We start from the raw sequence: 16,482 nt of genomic DNA on the forward strand, positions 1-16,482 counted from the left end.
GTTACACCTATGCTCCTGGAGCAAGGTGGATACAGTTCAGATCCTACCTGCAGAGATGGTGTGCCCTGGTTGTGGTGTGGAGGCTCCCTGCAGATAACCAGGTAAAGGTGCATCATGTCACTTCAGAGGTGAAGGCCGACTGCACCCGACAGGCTGTTGAAACAGGCACTGAACAAAACACACTTGATCCAGTCTGTGATGGTAAGATGTTTACCTGCTGCTGAATGGATGGAGCTGGTAATTTCCGTAATGGTAGGGACTGAGAAAAGGGGCTTATTTGGCTCAAACATAGCACCAAGGTTGCAGTAACCCACTCTGAGCTGTCATCCATTCTTTCCAGATTTAAAGAATAGGCCAAATAAGGCTGCAAAGGGAGAGCCAGAGGGAATAATCACTTCTTCATTTAATATGTGGTTTTCGGGGATCCCTGGGTGGCGCAGCGGTTTGGCGCCTGCCTTTGGCCCAGGGCGCGATCCTGGAGACCCGGGATCGAATCCCACGTCGGGCTCCCGGTGCATGGAGCCTGCTTCTTCCTCTGCCTATGTCTCTGCCTCTCTCTCTCTCTCTCTCTCTCTGTGTGACTATCATAAATAAATAAAAAAATATTTAAAAAAAAATAATATGTGGTTTTCAATCCTTCAAGACTCTGTTTAACATTGGGCCAGATTAAGTAATTTAACTAGGGTGTGTGTGTGGTAAGATCAGTGGGGTCCCATTTTGTCAGTATAATTTAGAAGTGCCAAAGACAAACTAAAATTTAATTCATGATACCAACTGGGTTTTAGCCTTTCTCTGTTCAGTATGGGATAATTAAAGACAATGGGTGTTAAGACCATGGGGGAAAAAAAAAAAGACCATGAGAGATTTTTAGGTAAGACCACAGTTCTCATGGTTAAAATGAGACATGCTTATTTGTCCTCTGTATTATATTCAGCAACTCCCTTAAGATTATCAGGTGTATCCTGCTTAAGTAGAGTGGGATCCCCAGCTTTAACTGCAAGTTGAACCTTAATATTGATTATTTGTATAAAGGTTCCTAAATGAATATGTTATAGCAGATGGCAAGATTAATTCAGAACACATGCTGCAGAGGCCCAATGCAGGAAGGAGTGTACTTATCTTTTTTTGTTGTTGTGTAAATACTCTTAGTAAATGTTGAATTTTCTATTGGTCAAATTGTAGACCTTGGTTTTGAGACAGGAAAACTGAAGGGACTCTGTGAAAAAAAAAAAAAAAAAAGGCTTTTTTTCTTTGCTCCTTTTCCTGCTTCTATTCTTGCTAGTACTTGCAGCCCTGCCTTACACATGTCTTTTTTTTTTTTTTTTTTTTTTAAAGTAGGCTCCAACACCATGCTTGAACTCATGACCCTGAGATCAAGACCTGAGCTGACGGGATCCCTGGGTGGCGCAGCGGGTTGGCGCCTGCCTTTGGCCCAGGGCGCGGTCCCGGAGACCCGGGATCGAGTCCCACATCGGGCTCCCAGTGCATGGAGCCTGCTTCTCCCTCTGCATGTGTCTCTGCCTCTCTCTCTGTGACTATCATAAAAAAAAAAAAAAAAAAAAAAAAAAAGACCTGAGCTGAGATCAAGAGTCAGAGGCTTGGGGTGCCTGTATGGCTCAGTCGGTTAAGGGTCTGCCTTTGGCTCAGGTCATGGTCCTGGGGTCCTGGAATTGAGCCCCACATTGTCAGGTTCCCTGCTCAGTAGTGAGTCTGCTTCTCTCTCTCCCTATACCCCTACCCCTGCTCATGGTTTCTCTCTCTCTCTCTTTCAAATAAATAAAATATTTTTAAAAAATTTATTTATGATAGTCACAGAGAGAGAGAGAGAGGCAGAGACATAGGCAGAGGGAGAAGCAGGCTCCATGCACCGGGAGCCCGACGTGGGATTCGATCCCGGGTCTCCAGGATCGCGCCCTGGGCCAAAGGCAGGCGCCAAACCATGCGCCACCCAGGGATCCCCATCAAATAAATAAAATCTTAAAAAAAAGTCAGAGGCTTAACCAACTGAGCCACTGAGGTGCCCCCTTACATATGTCTTAATATATGTCCTCCCTGTAAAGATCAAGGAGTTAATGATTTCACTGAAGTTTTCCAGCACAATAGATAACATCTAAGGAGTGACCTGGAGGGGTCATCATATACCTTCTCAAGACCACTGATTCCAGATACTTTGTCGCCAAGTCACCTGGCTCTAGGGCATGAGTGACTTATGGAAGACATCAGAGCACTTATCCTTGTTGGACCAGTTCCCAGATGCCTGAGAGGACATGCTGTACACCAAACCACCATTCTCAATAAAAACTCCAGACCCCAAAGATGAGACTCATTCTTTTCCTTTCTGAGTCTCCCAGATGCTCCATCTGAATCTGCTCTCCCTCTGTATCTTCAAAAAATTCTGCTCTCACTTCTTGCTGGCTTGGATTTGATTTCTATCCTGCATGTAGCCAAGGACCCTCTTGGCTGATCCTGTGGGACCCCCCTCTGGGTCCTGAGAGCGGGCCTCTCTGTATCAGTTTCTTTCTTTCTTTTTTTTTTTAAAAAGATTTATTTATTTATTTGTTTGTTTGTTTGTTTGTTTATTTATGAGAGAGAGAGAGAGAGAGGCAGAGACACAGGCAGAGGGAGAAGCAGGCTCCATGCAGGGAGCCCGACGCGGGACTCGATCCCGGGACTCCAGGATCACGGCCTGGGCCAAAGGCAGGCGCTAAAACCCCTAAGCCACTCAGGGATCCCCCTCTGTATCAGTTTCAACATTTTTTTCTTTTGCTTCCTCTCCTGTTTTTTATTTTGTTTTGTTTTGTTTTCCAATCACTGGATATACTTCAGGAGAGGGAGTATCCTCTCTACCCTGGTATTTATATGTATTTTTTCCTGCAGAGAGCCTCAAAGGAGTGCCATCAGGGTTAGGAGCCTCCCCCATGACAACTGGATGCTTTATAGGGTTTAAGGACCCTGGACTTTTTTTTTTTTTTTTTTTTTAATTTTTTTTATTTATTCATGATAGGCACACAGTGAGAGAGAGAGGCAGAGACACAGGCAGAGGGAGAAGCAGGCTCCATGCACCGGGAGCCCGACGTGGGATTCGATCCCGGATCTCCAGGATCGCGCCCTGGGCCAAAGGCAGGCGCCAAACCGCTGCGCCACCCAGGGATCCCAAGGACCCTGGACTTAACTCAACTTTGAACTAATCCCTTTGCTGTGCCACAGGGAGTCCTTGAGTGTTGTTCCCTAAACTTGAGGCTTAGGATCTTTGCTGCAGTAGAGGCAGGGGTAGCAGTAGCATCAGAGGGACCTAAGGGTCCCGGAGCCCTCTGCGGCCAGGGGTCTGGACTCAGCCTACCATCTACTGGGTGCCTCTTACTCTGTTTTCTCTTTCTCTAACTAAATGATTGCTCTTTCAAGAGTGACCACCTGATGGGCCCTCCTTTTGCACAGGATATAGTCTCCTGGGCCACCCCACCCTCAGGGATATGGGGCCAACCCAGCCTCTGTCACAGCTTCACCCTAACACAGATATAAACCAGCAAATACATCTACCAGGACCACTTTAAGGAGGGCCTCAGTCTTACACGCCTTCTCTCAAATACCTAGGGATTCTGTAAACTGCCAACTCTGGTAGGCTGAACACAGAACTGAGGCTTGGGAGGGTCACCAGTGCGACACAGGGGGAGGGCAGCACTGGTGACAGCAGGAGCTTCTAGCAAGGAGCCCCCCGAGAACATGCTGCCATCAGGCATCAGAGCAGGTGAGCAAGTCAGAGCAAGAGAAGCAGATCCACAGCATAGCAGTCATGTCTGGACAAGGCTCACGGGGGCCAATAATTATGGTCACCTGAAGGGATGTGGTTCCATGCTGAGACTGATATCAGTGTGGCACGGGGACACACATACACATATCAAGATGGTAGGAAAAGGTTTCAAAATCACATAATAAAGGTCTCTGGGGGAGGGAAGGGCTGGCCCCCCAAAGCAGCTCTCAAATGGTTTCAGAAATCAATGAAAAGAGCCTGATATGGGGTTCATTGTGGCTGGGGGATAGGGTGGGGCAAGAATTCTTGCCCAGGGGCAGGGGCCTGTGTGATCTGAATCTCTTGCATCTTTGGAGGAGATAGATACCGCTCAGACTTTCTCAGCTTGATCAAGTAGTGAGAGGCATAAGAGAAAGAGGGAAGGAATAGGTTTAAACTGAGCAAACAATCAAAATATGAAATCTGATTGCTCATACAAGTAGAAAATTGTGGTTAAGAAAAACATGCATTTGCAAGTGGTTGTTTTCATATAAAGAAACATTAACAGGATGCTCAAGAAACAACCAACACTTATTTTTTGGGGGGTGGCTGGAGCAAGAGCTCTGGAGTGGACCAGGATATTCTGGTACTGAGTCTCTTTAGACTGTATTTTAGATACTTTTGCTAATCTTTGCATTATTATTATTTAAGGTAAACAGTAATATATGTATAAGCCATACTTTTTAATAGCCTTTATTTTGAATGATCTTACTTTGCTTTTTAAAATCTAATCAGTTTTTAAAAGAGCAATCATTCATTCATTCATTCATTCATTTATGAGAGACACAGAGGCAGAGACACAGACAGAGGGAGAAGCAGGCTCCCTGCAGGGATCCTGATGTGGAACTTGATCCTAGGACGCTGGGATCATGCCCTGAACCAAAGGCAGACACTCAACCACTGAGCCACCCAGGCGCCTCTCAAATTTCTTTCTATGTAGAACCCCTTCTAAGATTTTATCCTTTATTTATTTGAGAGAGAGAAAGCATAAGCAGTGGGAGGGGTACAGGGAGAGTGAGAAGCAGACCTCACACTACTGAGCAGTTAAGCCCAATGTGGTCTTGATCCCAGGATCCTGAGATCATGACCTGAGCTGAAGGCAGATGCTTAACCAACTGAGCCACTCAGGTGCCCTAGATTTCATCTTTTTAAACATGAACACTTATGGGGCGCCTGGGTGGCTCAGCTGATTGAGCGTCCAGCTTTTGATTTTGGCTCAGATCATGATCTCAGGGTTGTGAGACTGAGCCTGGGGTTTGGCTCCACCACACTCAGGAGGGAGTTTTTTTGATATTCTTTCCCCCTCTCTCCGCCCTTCCCCCTGTTCATGAGTGCATTCTTTCTAAAATAAACAAATAAATCTTTTAAAAACTAAACATGAACAGTTAGAAAAGTTTAAGCCATAAAAAATAAAAAACTTAAAATTTCTAACTAGTGTAACAGGAGGCATCCTGGTTTCTCCTTACAACTCTTACTGACAGGTTATTTTAAGATTAAGTAGCATATTATAATGCACTATGGAATTGGCTCTCATCCATTAAATGTATTAGAATTATCAAAGATTTATGAAAGTTTTAAGTAGTTTTCCTCATATCAATTAAAGCAGAATTCATTTGCCTTACACTTTAACAGTATTACAGTATTCAAACTTCCAAAGCTCTCTCTAGGGGCATACACGTAAAAAACTGACCTCAAATGTAACATTTACCTGAGAACCTCAAATACATCCATCTCACATCTTGAGACTCTTTTGCCTAAAGGGAATAAATATTCTGTTTGGTCCCAAGATTCCTTATCTTCCATTGTATCTTTAAATCAACCTATACTTTTAAAGTCTAAGAACTAAAAATTTCATGCTCCTGTAAAGAACAGTATCACAAATGGCTAAGGGAAACTACATAAAGTTAAGAGCTGCAACATGCAATATACAAACATATACAAGGAAAGAAATACAAATATTTGAATCAGGTGAGATAAGCAATCTGCTCCCCACAGTTCAGAAGGAAGACTCACATTCCCGGCTTGTGGTCTAGACCTGTTGGGATGCAACCCCTGGAGTCAGGGTAGAGGTTTAGGGGGGTCACTTGAGCAGCCACAGGAATGAAGTCTGGGTACTACACACATACCTCTCAGAGTCTAATAGAAACATTCTTCTCTCCAGGTTCAAGTCTCACAAGTCAGGAAACTATTGGCCAGATGCAATTTAAGGATCTGACTCAAAAGAACTCCAAAATTCACAAACTCTTTGTCCAGAAGATATAACTCCAGACCTTCACAGACTTTCTCAATGTACAAAACTACTCTAAGTGCACCTACACTGTAGACGCAGAGCTCAAGCCTGTATCTAAAAACAGACCCAAGAAAACCACAATTACAATCTCAGAAAGAGCAACAATGGCCTGTTCCCTAATCCTATCCCCCATGGGCACCCCCAGCTTTCCTTGGCACTGTAGCTTCTCTCAGTTCCGTCTGTGGTGTCTGAGCAGGTAGGACACCTGGAGGGGGAGGGTCTTTATTAGCAAGAACGAGGAGGCCTTCAAGTACTTCCCTTCATAGGCTCACAGGGGTCCTTACCTTAGAAAACTGACCTCAGGCTTCTGCTTCCTACCAAGCTGCTCTGAACCACCACTAATGTTTTATTTTTTAAAAATATTTTATTTATTTATTCATGAGAGACAGGGAGAGGCAGAGACACAGGCAGAGGGAGAAGCAGGCTCCCTGCGGGGAGCGCAATGCAGGGACTCCATCCCAGGACCCCATCCAGGACCCTGGGATCCTGACCTGAACCAAAAGCAGACGTTCAACCACTGAGCCACCCAGGAACCCCACCACCACTAATGTTTTAAAAGTGATAAGCCCATTCATTGTTTGGACAAAATCACTTAAATCCAGTGTTTATGTGTAAGGGAGGGAAAAAAAATTGTAGGGAATTCTTATACTTCAACAAAAAAACATGGAAATATCTACTCCTCTCAAAAAATATTAAGCATGCCAGTTAATTATTACTTCCATGGCAAGAAATTGTTTGCAAACAATCATAATTGAACACACTTCTTGGTATTACAAAGTCTAAGTCCTCATAATTGCATTTGAAATCACCTAAAAGGACAAACCTCTATGTTACCATACCCAATCATAGAAAGAAAAAAGGCAACAAAATTTTTAATCAATATAATAATGGAATTTTTTTCCCCTAAAACTCACCCCTTTCTTCCCTCTTTGTAAAATTTTGTACTTTGGAGATTTACTGGTTAAATACATTTTAACTTAACTGAAAAATGCAGGCTTAAAGAAGTTGAATAAAATCACAAACTCAGGTAGGGGCAAGACTGACAGGTGACAACACTGAGGCAAGTCTCCAAAGAGGAACCGCCACCCAAAGGACTTCCCATAGGATGTTGGTGCCCAGGAAAGATTTTGAGAAGAGACGCAAAGGGATATCATATGACAGATTCCAGGTGGTTACTGTTGGCTCTCCTTTTATGTAAAATATCCATAGGCCAAAAGATAAAATTTAAAAAGAGCCATTCATGGCTCTGTGGATAAACGGTAAAACAGTGCGTAATTTGAAATGCATCACGGAGAACAAACGGTTAATAATGATGCTATGAACTGGAGAGGAAAGATGGCGTTTCGGAATGCAGGGAAAGATCTGGAAATTTAGGCATTTGCTGCCAGTCCTATGAAGAGCTGGGCTGGGGGCACAGGGCCGTAGCTTTGAACCCTTCTCTCCAAACGTTTGGAAAAGTGAGGGGAAACCGGGCCCCCCGGGGAGAGAGGGATGGGGGACCCACAGACCACAGCACCGCCCGCGCACGAACCCGGGGGACCGAGGCACGACTGTCCCCTGACGACCCTCCCCGCGGTCATCGCCCGACCCAGGGAGGCGCGGCCGCGCAGAGACGGGGCAGGACACGGGGGCCCCGGCGGCCGGCCGGACCCCGCGCTGCGTGCCGCGCCACCAGCGGCCTCGGGTCCCCAGACTCCAGAGTGCACCGCGGGGAGGCCGGGTCCCGCCACGGCCGGTTCCAGCCGGTCCCACCGGCCCCCGGCCCGACTCCTGGCCCCGCACACTCACCATCGCTCGCTCTCTGGGGTAGCGGGTCGGCCACCATCCGATTGCCGCGGCCGGCGGGGGTCACGGCGCCCGAGGCGGCGGCGGCGCCTCCCGGAGCCTCTCAGGGCGGCGAGAGGGGATGCGCGGCTCCGCGGCCAGCAGCGACGGCACACAGTCCCCGCCGTCCACAGCGCGTCGCCCGCACGTACGGTTCCGGCGGCTCCCCGGATTGGACGGTTCGCGAGGCCCCGCCCCCGCCCGCCTGACTGACAGCGGGCCGGAGGTCACGTCTTTGAGGCGACCTTGCTTGGCCAGTGGGCTGCAACCTGTTCCCGCCCAGGACGACGCTGCCTCGGACCCGAAGGCCGCCAGGCCACTCGCGCAACCGTGACCCTTCGTCACAAACACGGACAAAAGTGACCTCACAGTGCGTCATAATGATGGTGGTTCCATTTTGATCTTTGACCATCGTCCCGCAGGGAGTCGTCTGCCCACCGCGACCTCCCAACCCCACTCTTTGTATGGAAAGAGTCTCGCAGTCCTGGGGCACTTAGCTTCGTGGGAGGTGTGAGCCCCACAGTCCTGGACCAGGCCCGAAGCCTCGGGTGCTCGCATGTGAGAAACATTGCGGCAAAAAACCACCCGAAAACCGAAAACCGGTCACTGTGATTCCCGTGATACTTACCTGTTCAGAGGTCCAAGAAGAAAACTGAAAGAACACTGCTTAGTGAGAAATAATCCACGGTAAAGGTATCAAGGATAAACAGCGTCAGGACGGTGGTCATCTGTGGGGCAGGATGGAGGTGAGCCAGACCGGGGGACGTGAGGAGACTCTCACTACTGCCCAGGTTAGGAATCTTGATGACTCCAAGGACGATTATATTAGCAAATCCTACCGCAAAATATTTTGTACATTCTTTCCTCAGTATATTTGATGATGGAAAATTTTTAAGAAGTAATTAAGGTTGAAAAAGAACAAAATTCATATGTTCATTTCTTCTGTAATATGGCAATGTGTTTTCATTTTCAGCTTTGGCAGAAAAAATTGGTAACAAGCCAACTGTCTACATGGAAAGAATGAGTTACATAAACTCATCATCATATGTACTTAAAAAAAAAAAACCCGAAGGTATCAATATGAAAAGACCTGGAGGATTTATCAACAGAATAAGCCAAATATACTGCAATGTATATTCGATGTTACCTTTTCTGTAACCTGTTGAGACAGGTGGTTTCCCACCACCCCTTCCCCACCAAGGTTTGGTTGAGTAGTGGAGACAAAAACACACTACTAGGAATAGATGAAACGGGTTGTTAGTTTCATAAGGGAAGTTTCTGGGGGAGAACAAGGCAGGCCTCTCAAGCAGGTTGGAACTCCCTTGACAAAGCAAGGAAAGGAGACTGGCCTGTATTTTTATTGAGGTTGGTTGGAGGGTGGCTAGGGTGAGAGTTTGTGCACATGGGTAGGGACTTCTGCGATTGACTCTCTTGCCAGGGCTAAAGCTGAGCACCCAAGCTTTCTTATCACTTTGTACAGACGCAGAACACAAAGGGAAGGGGAAAGATATGACTTTAAAGTAGTTGGCTATCAGATAATAGAAAAAATATATATTGCTCTCTATCCCAGATTCCTGGCACTTGTAAATTCCTAGGGATAAGAGCAATAGGAGCCAGTCTTGTTTGGTCTTTGACTCTGTCATGGGCACAGAGCTCCTGAAACCAGGTAAATTTATAGTGATAAAAGCACTAGGAGCATCTTTTGTTCTAATGAGGTGACTCAGTGGGCTCCTGGATGGGGGCTGGTCACAGAAAGTCCAAGCTATGATCAGGAGCTTGGAATTTTTAGGCCAACTGCCCATCCCCCAGAGAGGAGGAAGGAGCTGGAAATTGAGTTAATAATTCATCCTGTCTAGGAAGGGGTGCCTGGGCAGCTCAGTCAATTAAGCCTCTGACTCTTAGTTTCAGCTCAGGTCATGATCTCAGGGTCCTGAGACTGAGCCCTGCATTGGCCTCCATGTTCAGTGAGGAGTCTTTTTGAAGATTCTCTCTCACTCTCTGCCCCTCCCCCCTGCTTCTTTCTCTAAAATCAACCAATCAATCATTTAAAAAAATGATCATGTCTACATCAGTAAGCTTCCATAAAACCCCAATAGTATGAGGTTTGGAGACTTTTGCAGGTGGGAGACTACATCCATGTACTGGAAAGGTGGTATACCCCAACTCCATAGCGTCCTTCCAAGAACTCTCTACACACCCCTTCATCTGGCTGTTCATCTGTATCCCTTATCATATTCTTTGATAAACTGGTAACTGCAAGTGTTTCCCTGAGTTCTGGAATCTGTTCTATTAAGTTAATCAAACATATGGAGGGGATTGTAGGAACCTCTAATTTGTAGCAAGTTAGATGGAAGTTGTGAGTCACCTTGTTGGGACCTGCAACATCTGACTGGCATCTGAAGTGGGGTGGGAGAGGTCTTGTGAGACTGAGCCATTAACCTGTGGGATCTGCACTATCTACAGGTATATACTATTAGGACTGACTTAAATCACAGGACACCCTGCTGGTGTCACAGATGTGGGGAAAACCCCTCACACATTTGGTGACCAGAACTGTCAGAATAAGTAAAGTGTTCTGGCTGAATAGAAAGGAGATATAGAGGAGAAAAGAACTGAGTGTTCTCTGCTCAGGTATAATACTGGGTTTTCTCAACATATCAATAGTCAAATATTTAAAAATGGAGTCAGACTTCTGGTTTCTTCTCTGGCATGGAAGGAGTTTAGGTGACATTTCTATCCTTACCAAAAAAGCAAGCAAACTTAAAACCAATGATTCTTCTTAGATCTATAAAAGAATTAAGGTCACAGTACAAACTGCTGTCTCTGCAAAATTGGAGAGGCAGAATAGTAGCCATTTTGAAATATTCCTACAGTATTTTGTTCTTCTTAACAAGATCTGTCCTCAGAAGACTGTTTCTCAAGAATCACACAGGAGTAGGGAGGGAATAGCCAACTTGAGATACCTCCAGCCTTTCTGCCTGACCTAAGTTAAGGGTGTAGGGGAACTTAGATACACTTGTAAGATTCACAGGTCATTTTTCACTCCTCGCAGTCAATGTGTTGTATGTTTTTCAAAACCATTTCTCCAACTCTAACACCAACCAGGTGGCCTAGAATTCAATCCAATTCTAACACTCACCAGAGTTAACATCAGACTCCACAGCTTAAGGACACAATCCTACAAAATGGCCCCCACATCAGATGCCAGCTGTAAATGGGAGGCCCAGCTCTTGGAGTTTCCTTAGATACACTCCTATGTTTGTTAATTCAGTAGAAACACTATTAGAATACAAGCTCTTTACTTATTATTATTGATTTATTATAAAAGGTACAAGTCAGAAACAGCCAAATGGAAGAGGTGTATAAGACAAAGTAGGAAAAAAAAAAAAAAAGACAAAGTAGGTAGGAGAGGTAGGGAACTTCCATGCCTTCACCAGATACAACACCCTCACACTACATTGATGTTTTCACCAACTTAGAATCTCTCTGAATCCCAAGGTTTAGGGGTTTGGGTGGAATTTCCTTACACAGATAGGCATAACTGATGAAATCATTGGCAGTTGGTGAATAACTCAATCTCTAGCTCCTTTCCAATCCCCAAAGGCTGGAGACTGGGCTAAAAATTCTAAGCCTCTAATCAAATCTTGGTCTTCCTGGCGATCAACCCCAATCCTGAAGCTGTCAAAGGGCTTACAGTCACCTCTTTGAATATAAAATGCTCCTATCACCTTTCTCACTCAGAAAGTCCAAGGGTTTTAGACAGTCTTTACTAGGAACTATGGACAAGAAAGACATTTTTAGGAAATGCCTGGTTGATTCAGTTTGGTGGTGCATGTGACTTTTGATTTTGGGGTTGTGAGTTCAAGGCCCACAGTGGGTATGGAGCCTCCTTAAAACATTTTTTTAAAAACTGATATTAAAAAAAAATAAATAAATAAAATAAAAATAAAAATAAAAAACTGATATTTTTCTTTTTTTTTAAATTTTTATTTATTCATGATAGTCACAGAGAGAGAGAGGCAGAGACATAGGCAGAGGGAGAAGCAGGCTCCATGCACTGAGAGCCCGATGTGGGACTCGATCCTGGGTCTCCAGGATCACGCCCTGGGCCAAAGGCAGGCGCCAAACCGCTGCGCCACCCAGGGATACCTGATATTTTTCTTATACCAAAGGTCACAGCCAAGAGACACATGCTCATTACAATCCTGAGACCAAATCAAGGCTACAGAACACTTCCTCTCCACCCACAATATTCCATTACATCAGGATGACACCCATTTAATAACAGTGCAATAAACTGAAAGAACTGTACATTTCAGAATTTATTTTAAGAAGTCTCTACAATACCCCCCAAAATGACATAGATGACAAAAGCAAAGACATTTGAGGGTATTTTAGCCTTTGACAGCTACAACAGATAGTAAACACAGCCTAAACACTAGTCAGGTAAACATGAGCCCTCAAGCTAAGGACCTATATACTTTGGTTCCTTTTTCACAGTACATGACTGGTAACAACAAAAATATTAAAATAGACAATTTGAAGACATAGTACAAGTAAAAGAACTTGATTCAGATGTAGCAGGTATGTTGCAATTGTTAGACCAGAGATATAAAATAACCATGATTAATGTGCTAAGTGCTTTATTTTTTTTAAGATTTTATTTATTCATTCATGAGAGACACAGAGACAGAAAGAGAGGCAGGGACACAGGCAGAGGGAGTAGCAGGCTCCATGCAGGGAGCCCGACGTGGGACTTGATCCCGAGTCTCCAGGATCACACCCCGGGATGCAGGCAGCTCTAAACTGCTGCGCCACCGGGGCTGCCCTGCTAAGTGCTTTAATGGAAATAGTGGATGACATACAAAAACAGATAATTAGGTAACATAATCAGAGAGAAAGAACCAAGAGAAATATGCAAGAAATGAAAAGCAATACAACAGAAGAAAAATGAATTCTTTTGGGGAGTCTCATCAATACAGTGGAAATATGTGAGTAAAGATTCAGTGAGCTTGAGGAAATGTCAATAGAACCTTCCAAAACTGAAATGCAAAGAGAATTTTAAAAAAGGCAAAACAAATATAAGAAATTTGGGACAGGGATCCCTGGGTGGCGCAGCGGTTTAGCGCCTGCCTTTGGCCCAGGGCGCGATCCTGGAGACCCGGGATCGAGTCCCACATCGGGCTCTCGGTGCATGGAGCCTGCTTCTCCCTCTGCCTATGTCTCTGCCTCTCTCTCTCTCTCTCTCTCTCTCTCTGTGACTATCATAAATAAATAAAAATAAATGTTTAAAAAAAAAAAAAAAAGAAATTTGGGACAATTACACAAGGTATAACTAACATAATTGGACTACATGAAGGAGAAGAAAAACAGGAACAGGAGATATAAGTGAAACAATAATGACTGTGATATTCCCAAGTTAATGTTATACATCAAACCACAGATCCAGGAAGCTCAGAGATCACCAAAGAAGATAAAAGCCTACAAATGCATACCTAGAAATGCCATATTCAAAGTTGAGGAAAAAAGACAAAGGGAAAATCTTGAAAGAAACTAGGGAAGAGGGGCACCCGGGTGGCTCAGTTGGTTAAGTGTCTGCCTTCAGCTCAGGTCATGATTCTAGGGTTCTGAGATCCAGCCCTGTATTGGGCCCCCTGTTCATCAGGTAGTCTGCTTCTCTATTTCCCTCTTCTACTCCCCCTCCACTAGTGCACTGTCTTTCTTTCACTCTGCTTTCTCTCTAATAAGTAAAAATTTTCAATCTTTTTTATTTTTTTAATAATAAATTTATTTTTATTGGTGTTCAATTTGCCAACATACAGAATAACACCCAGTGCTCATCCCATCAAGTGCCCCCCTCAGTGCCCGTCACCCTTTCACCGCCCCCCCCGCCCTCCTCCCCTTCCACCACCCCTAGTTCGTTTCCCAGAGTTAGGAGTCTTTATGTTCTGTCTCCCTTTCTGATATTTCCTACTACAATCTACAATCTTTTTTAAAAAAAGAAACTAGGGATGCCTGAGTGGCTTAGTGGTTGAGTGTCTGCCTTTGGCTCAGGTTGTGATCCCGGAGTCCTGGGATTGACTCCCCCATCGGGCTCCCCGCAGGGAGCCTACTTCTCCCTCTGCCTATGTCTCTGCCTCTCTGTCTCTTACGAATAAATAAATAAATAAAAATCTTAAAAAAAAAAAGAATCTAGGGAGAGAAAAGCCTTAGTTATATAGAAAGAAAAGAACTAAATCAGTCTTCTTTTCAGAAACCATGCAAACAGGAAGAGAGTTTTGTCAAATAGCTAAGCGTTGAAGGAAAAAAAAAAACCAACTGCAATTCTGTGTCAAACAAAATTATCCTTCAAAAGTGAAGGAGAAAAATACACTTTCTGACACAAAACTTGAGGGAATTTGTCACCAGTAAAACCTGCTTCCCAAGAAATGCTAAAAGAAACTTATCAGGAAGAAGGTAATAACAAAGAAAGGGAGAGTATCAGAGAAGGAATCAATGAAGGTAAAATACAATGATTTGTTTTTGCTCTTTTTATTTAATCTGACAACGTTTTGTTCAGTCATAATAGCAATGTTTTCATTATAGCTTATCATTATAGCAAAATGAATGACAACAATGTTATAAGGGACAGGTAGGGAGGAATTGGTAATACTCCATTATGAGGTACTTCCTCATCCAGTGAGTGGTATAGTGTTGCTTCAGAGAGGGGTTGGGTTACAGCAACCAAAAAAGCCCAACAACCAAAAAAACTATAATGATATGCAGAGAGAGCAGAAATGGAACCTTGTAAATTGTTCAATAAAGGGCAGAGAAGGAAAAAAGGAAAAGAGGAACAAAGGCAGTAAATAGAAAACAGTAAAAAAATATAGATTTTAATATAACAATCATTTTATTTTTTTAAAGATTTTATTTAAGAGAGAGTGAGCAAGAGAGTGAGAGAGAGCATGAGCAGAGGGGAAGGGCAGAAGGAGAAGCAGGCTCCCCATTTAGCAGAGAGCCCAATGTGGGCCTCAATCGCAGGACCCTAGGATCATTACCTGAGCTAAAGGCAGACTCCCAACCGATTTAGCCACCCAGACACCCTGCCAACAATCACTTTAAACAACTAAATACAAGAGAAATACAACAACTCTCACAGTGGGTAGTAAAATAACAATTACATGTTGTTTACAAGAAACTTAGCTATAGAGTAAGAAAGAAAAGGATTAAGTCAGACTTCTTTCCAGAAATCATGCTTTCCAGGGTACCACTCTAGGGAAAACAAAAAGGAAGCTCTTAGTACCCGGCCTGGCTTTGAGGGATCAGAAGAAGGCATAAAATCTTAAGAATTACCTCTAAAAGGTGAACCAGAGGTGTGAAGCAGGCACATCAATAGAAATGGCCTGAGAGCCTCAGAATCCCTAGCCAGGCTGACTGGTGAAGTTGTTTCTATTTTTAAAAGATTTTATTTATTTATTCATGAAAGACACAGAGAGAGAGGCAGAGACACAGGCACAGAGGGAGAGGCAGGCTCCCTGCAGAAAGCCCCACGTGGGACTCGGATCTCAGGATTCCAGGATCACGCCCTGAGCTGAAGGCAGATGCTCAACCACTGAGCCACTCAGGTGTCCTGGTCAAGTTGTTTCTAAAGAAGTGACTGCTTCACATGCAAAGAACTAATGCAAGACTTCAAGGAACACACACACACATACACACAAACGAAGGAAAAATGATGCCAACAAAGGAACACAATACTTTTCCAGTAACTGGTCCAATAGAAATGGAGATATGCAAATTGTTGATAAAATTGTTCTAAGAAAGCTCAACAGGCTTCACAAGAACACAGACAATGTGGTGTCTCTCTCAGTTGGATGGGGGCTCCCTAATGTGAGATGATGATCAGGAGGAAGCTGGCGGCATTGGTGGTAAAAGGGTTCACCCAAGGTAGAACAAAGAAGATAGAATTTTATTGAATACACCGCAAGGAAGTAGTGGGCAGGACAGCAGAGGAGAGACAATCTGCCACGAGGCAGTGGGTGGGGGCTATTTTTAAGAGAGAACATGAGGCGGTATGGTGACGTATGGAATTTTCCCTTTTTTTGGTAACTATGTCTGCTTGTAAGTAGCCCATTGGTTAGTTAGGGCCTGTGAATATTTTGAGAGGGGTCGCCTGATGGGCCTGTTTGTATTCAGCCAAAGGGTGGGGGTCACTTTGGGCCCCTTTGCCTTGATCAAGTTTCCACTGTTCAAGCCTGTTGTCTAAAAGCAGCCTCTACAGACAATTCAATGAAATCTAGAAAATAATACATGAACAAACAAGAAGTATGGTAGATGATAGAAATCATAATGAACCAAACCGGAATTCCAGCACTGAAGAATAAATGAAATGGGAAAATGCAAATAGAGTGCTTCAAGCATCAAGTTCAATGAATATGATGAAAGGATCAATGAAGACCAATCATTTGAAATTATACAGATGAAGGAGGAAAAAAAAAGGAATGCAAAGGAATGAAGAAAGTCTATGAGATTTAGGGGACACCAGTAAAATAAATAATATAAGCGTTACAGAAACTTCAAACTTCTTAAGACTGAATCATGAAAT

At 44.1% G+C, this 16,482-nt stretch overlaps 2 protein-coding genes across 20 annotated transcripts in view; one reads left to right on the forward strand and one right to left on the reverse strand.

Moving 5' to 3' along the window:
• The window catches only part of LOC144290497 (uncharacterized), a 47,444-nt gene that overhangs the window by 20,994 nt on the left and 9,968 nt on the right, over nucleotides 1–16,482 (reverse strand). For 3 of the 12 annotated variants that reach the window (XM_077859793.1, XM_077859797.1, XM_077859796.1), the window contains exons 1-2: nucleotides 7,866–8,214; nucleotides 48–1,216 (exon numbers count right to left, since the gene is read on the reverse strand). The exons of 3 other annotated variants lie outside the window; for them this stretch is intronic. In XM_077859793.1, the coding sequence (XP_077715919.1) occupies nucleotides 48–116 (69 nt within the window). In that variant the 5' untranslated portion in view covers nucleotides 117–1,216; nucleotides 7,866–8,214. Of the gene's footprint in view, nucleotides 1–47; nucleotides 1,217–7,865; nucleotides 8,215–8,529; nucleotides 8,662–16,482 lie in introns of those variants that run through there. 6 more of the 12 variants (XM_077859795.1, XM_077859799.1, XM_077859798.1 and 3 more) reach the window with 4 other exon arrangements.
• The window catches only part of LOC144290500 (uncharacterized), a 41,038-nt gene continuing 32,592 nt past the window's right edge, over nucleotides 8,037–16,482 (forward strand). Inside the window, exon 1 of one of the 8 annotated variants that reach the window (XM_077859805.1) lies at nucleotides 8,037–8,692. In XM_077859805.1, coding sequence (XP_077715931.1) covers nucleotides 8,642–8,692 — 51 coding nt within the window. In that variant the 5' untranslated portion in view covers nucleotides 8,037–8,641. The remainder of the gene's footprint in view (nucleotides 8,693–16,482) is intronic. The other 7 variants (XM_077859806.1, XM_077859809.1, XM_077859804.1 and 4 more) reach the window with 7 other exon arrangements.

Source organism: Canis aureus, chromosome 19 (assembly GCF_053574225.1).
Source record: "Canis aureus isolate CA01 chromosome 19, VMU_Caureus_v.1.0, whole genome shotgun sequence".
NCBI lineage: Eukaryota > Metazoa > Chordata > Mammalia > Carnivora > Canidae > Canis > Canis aureus.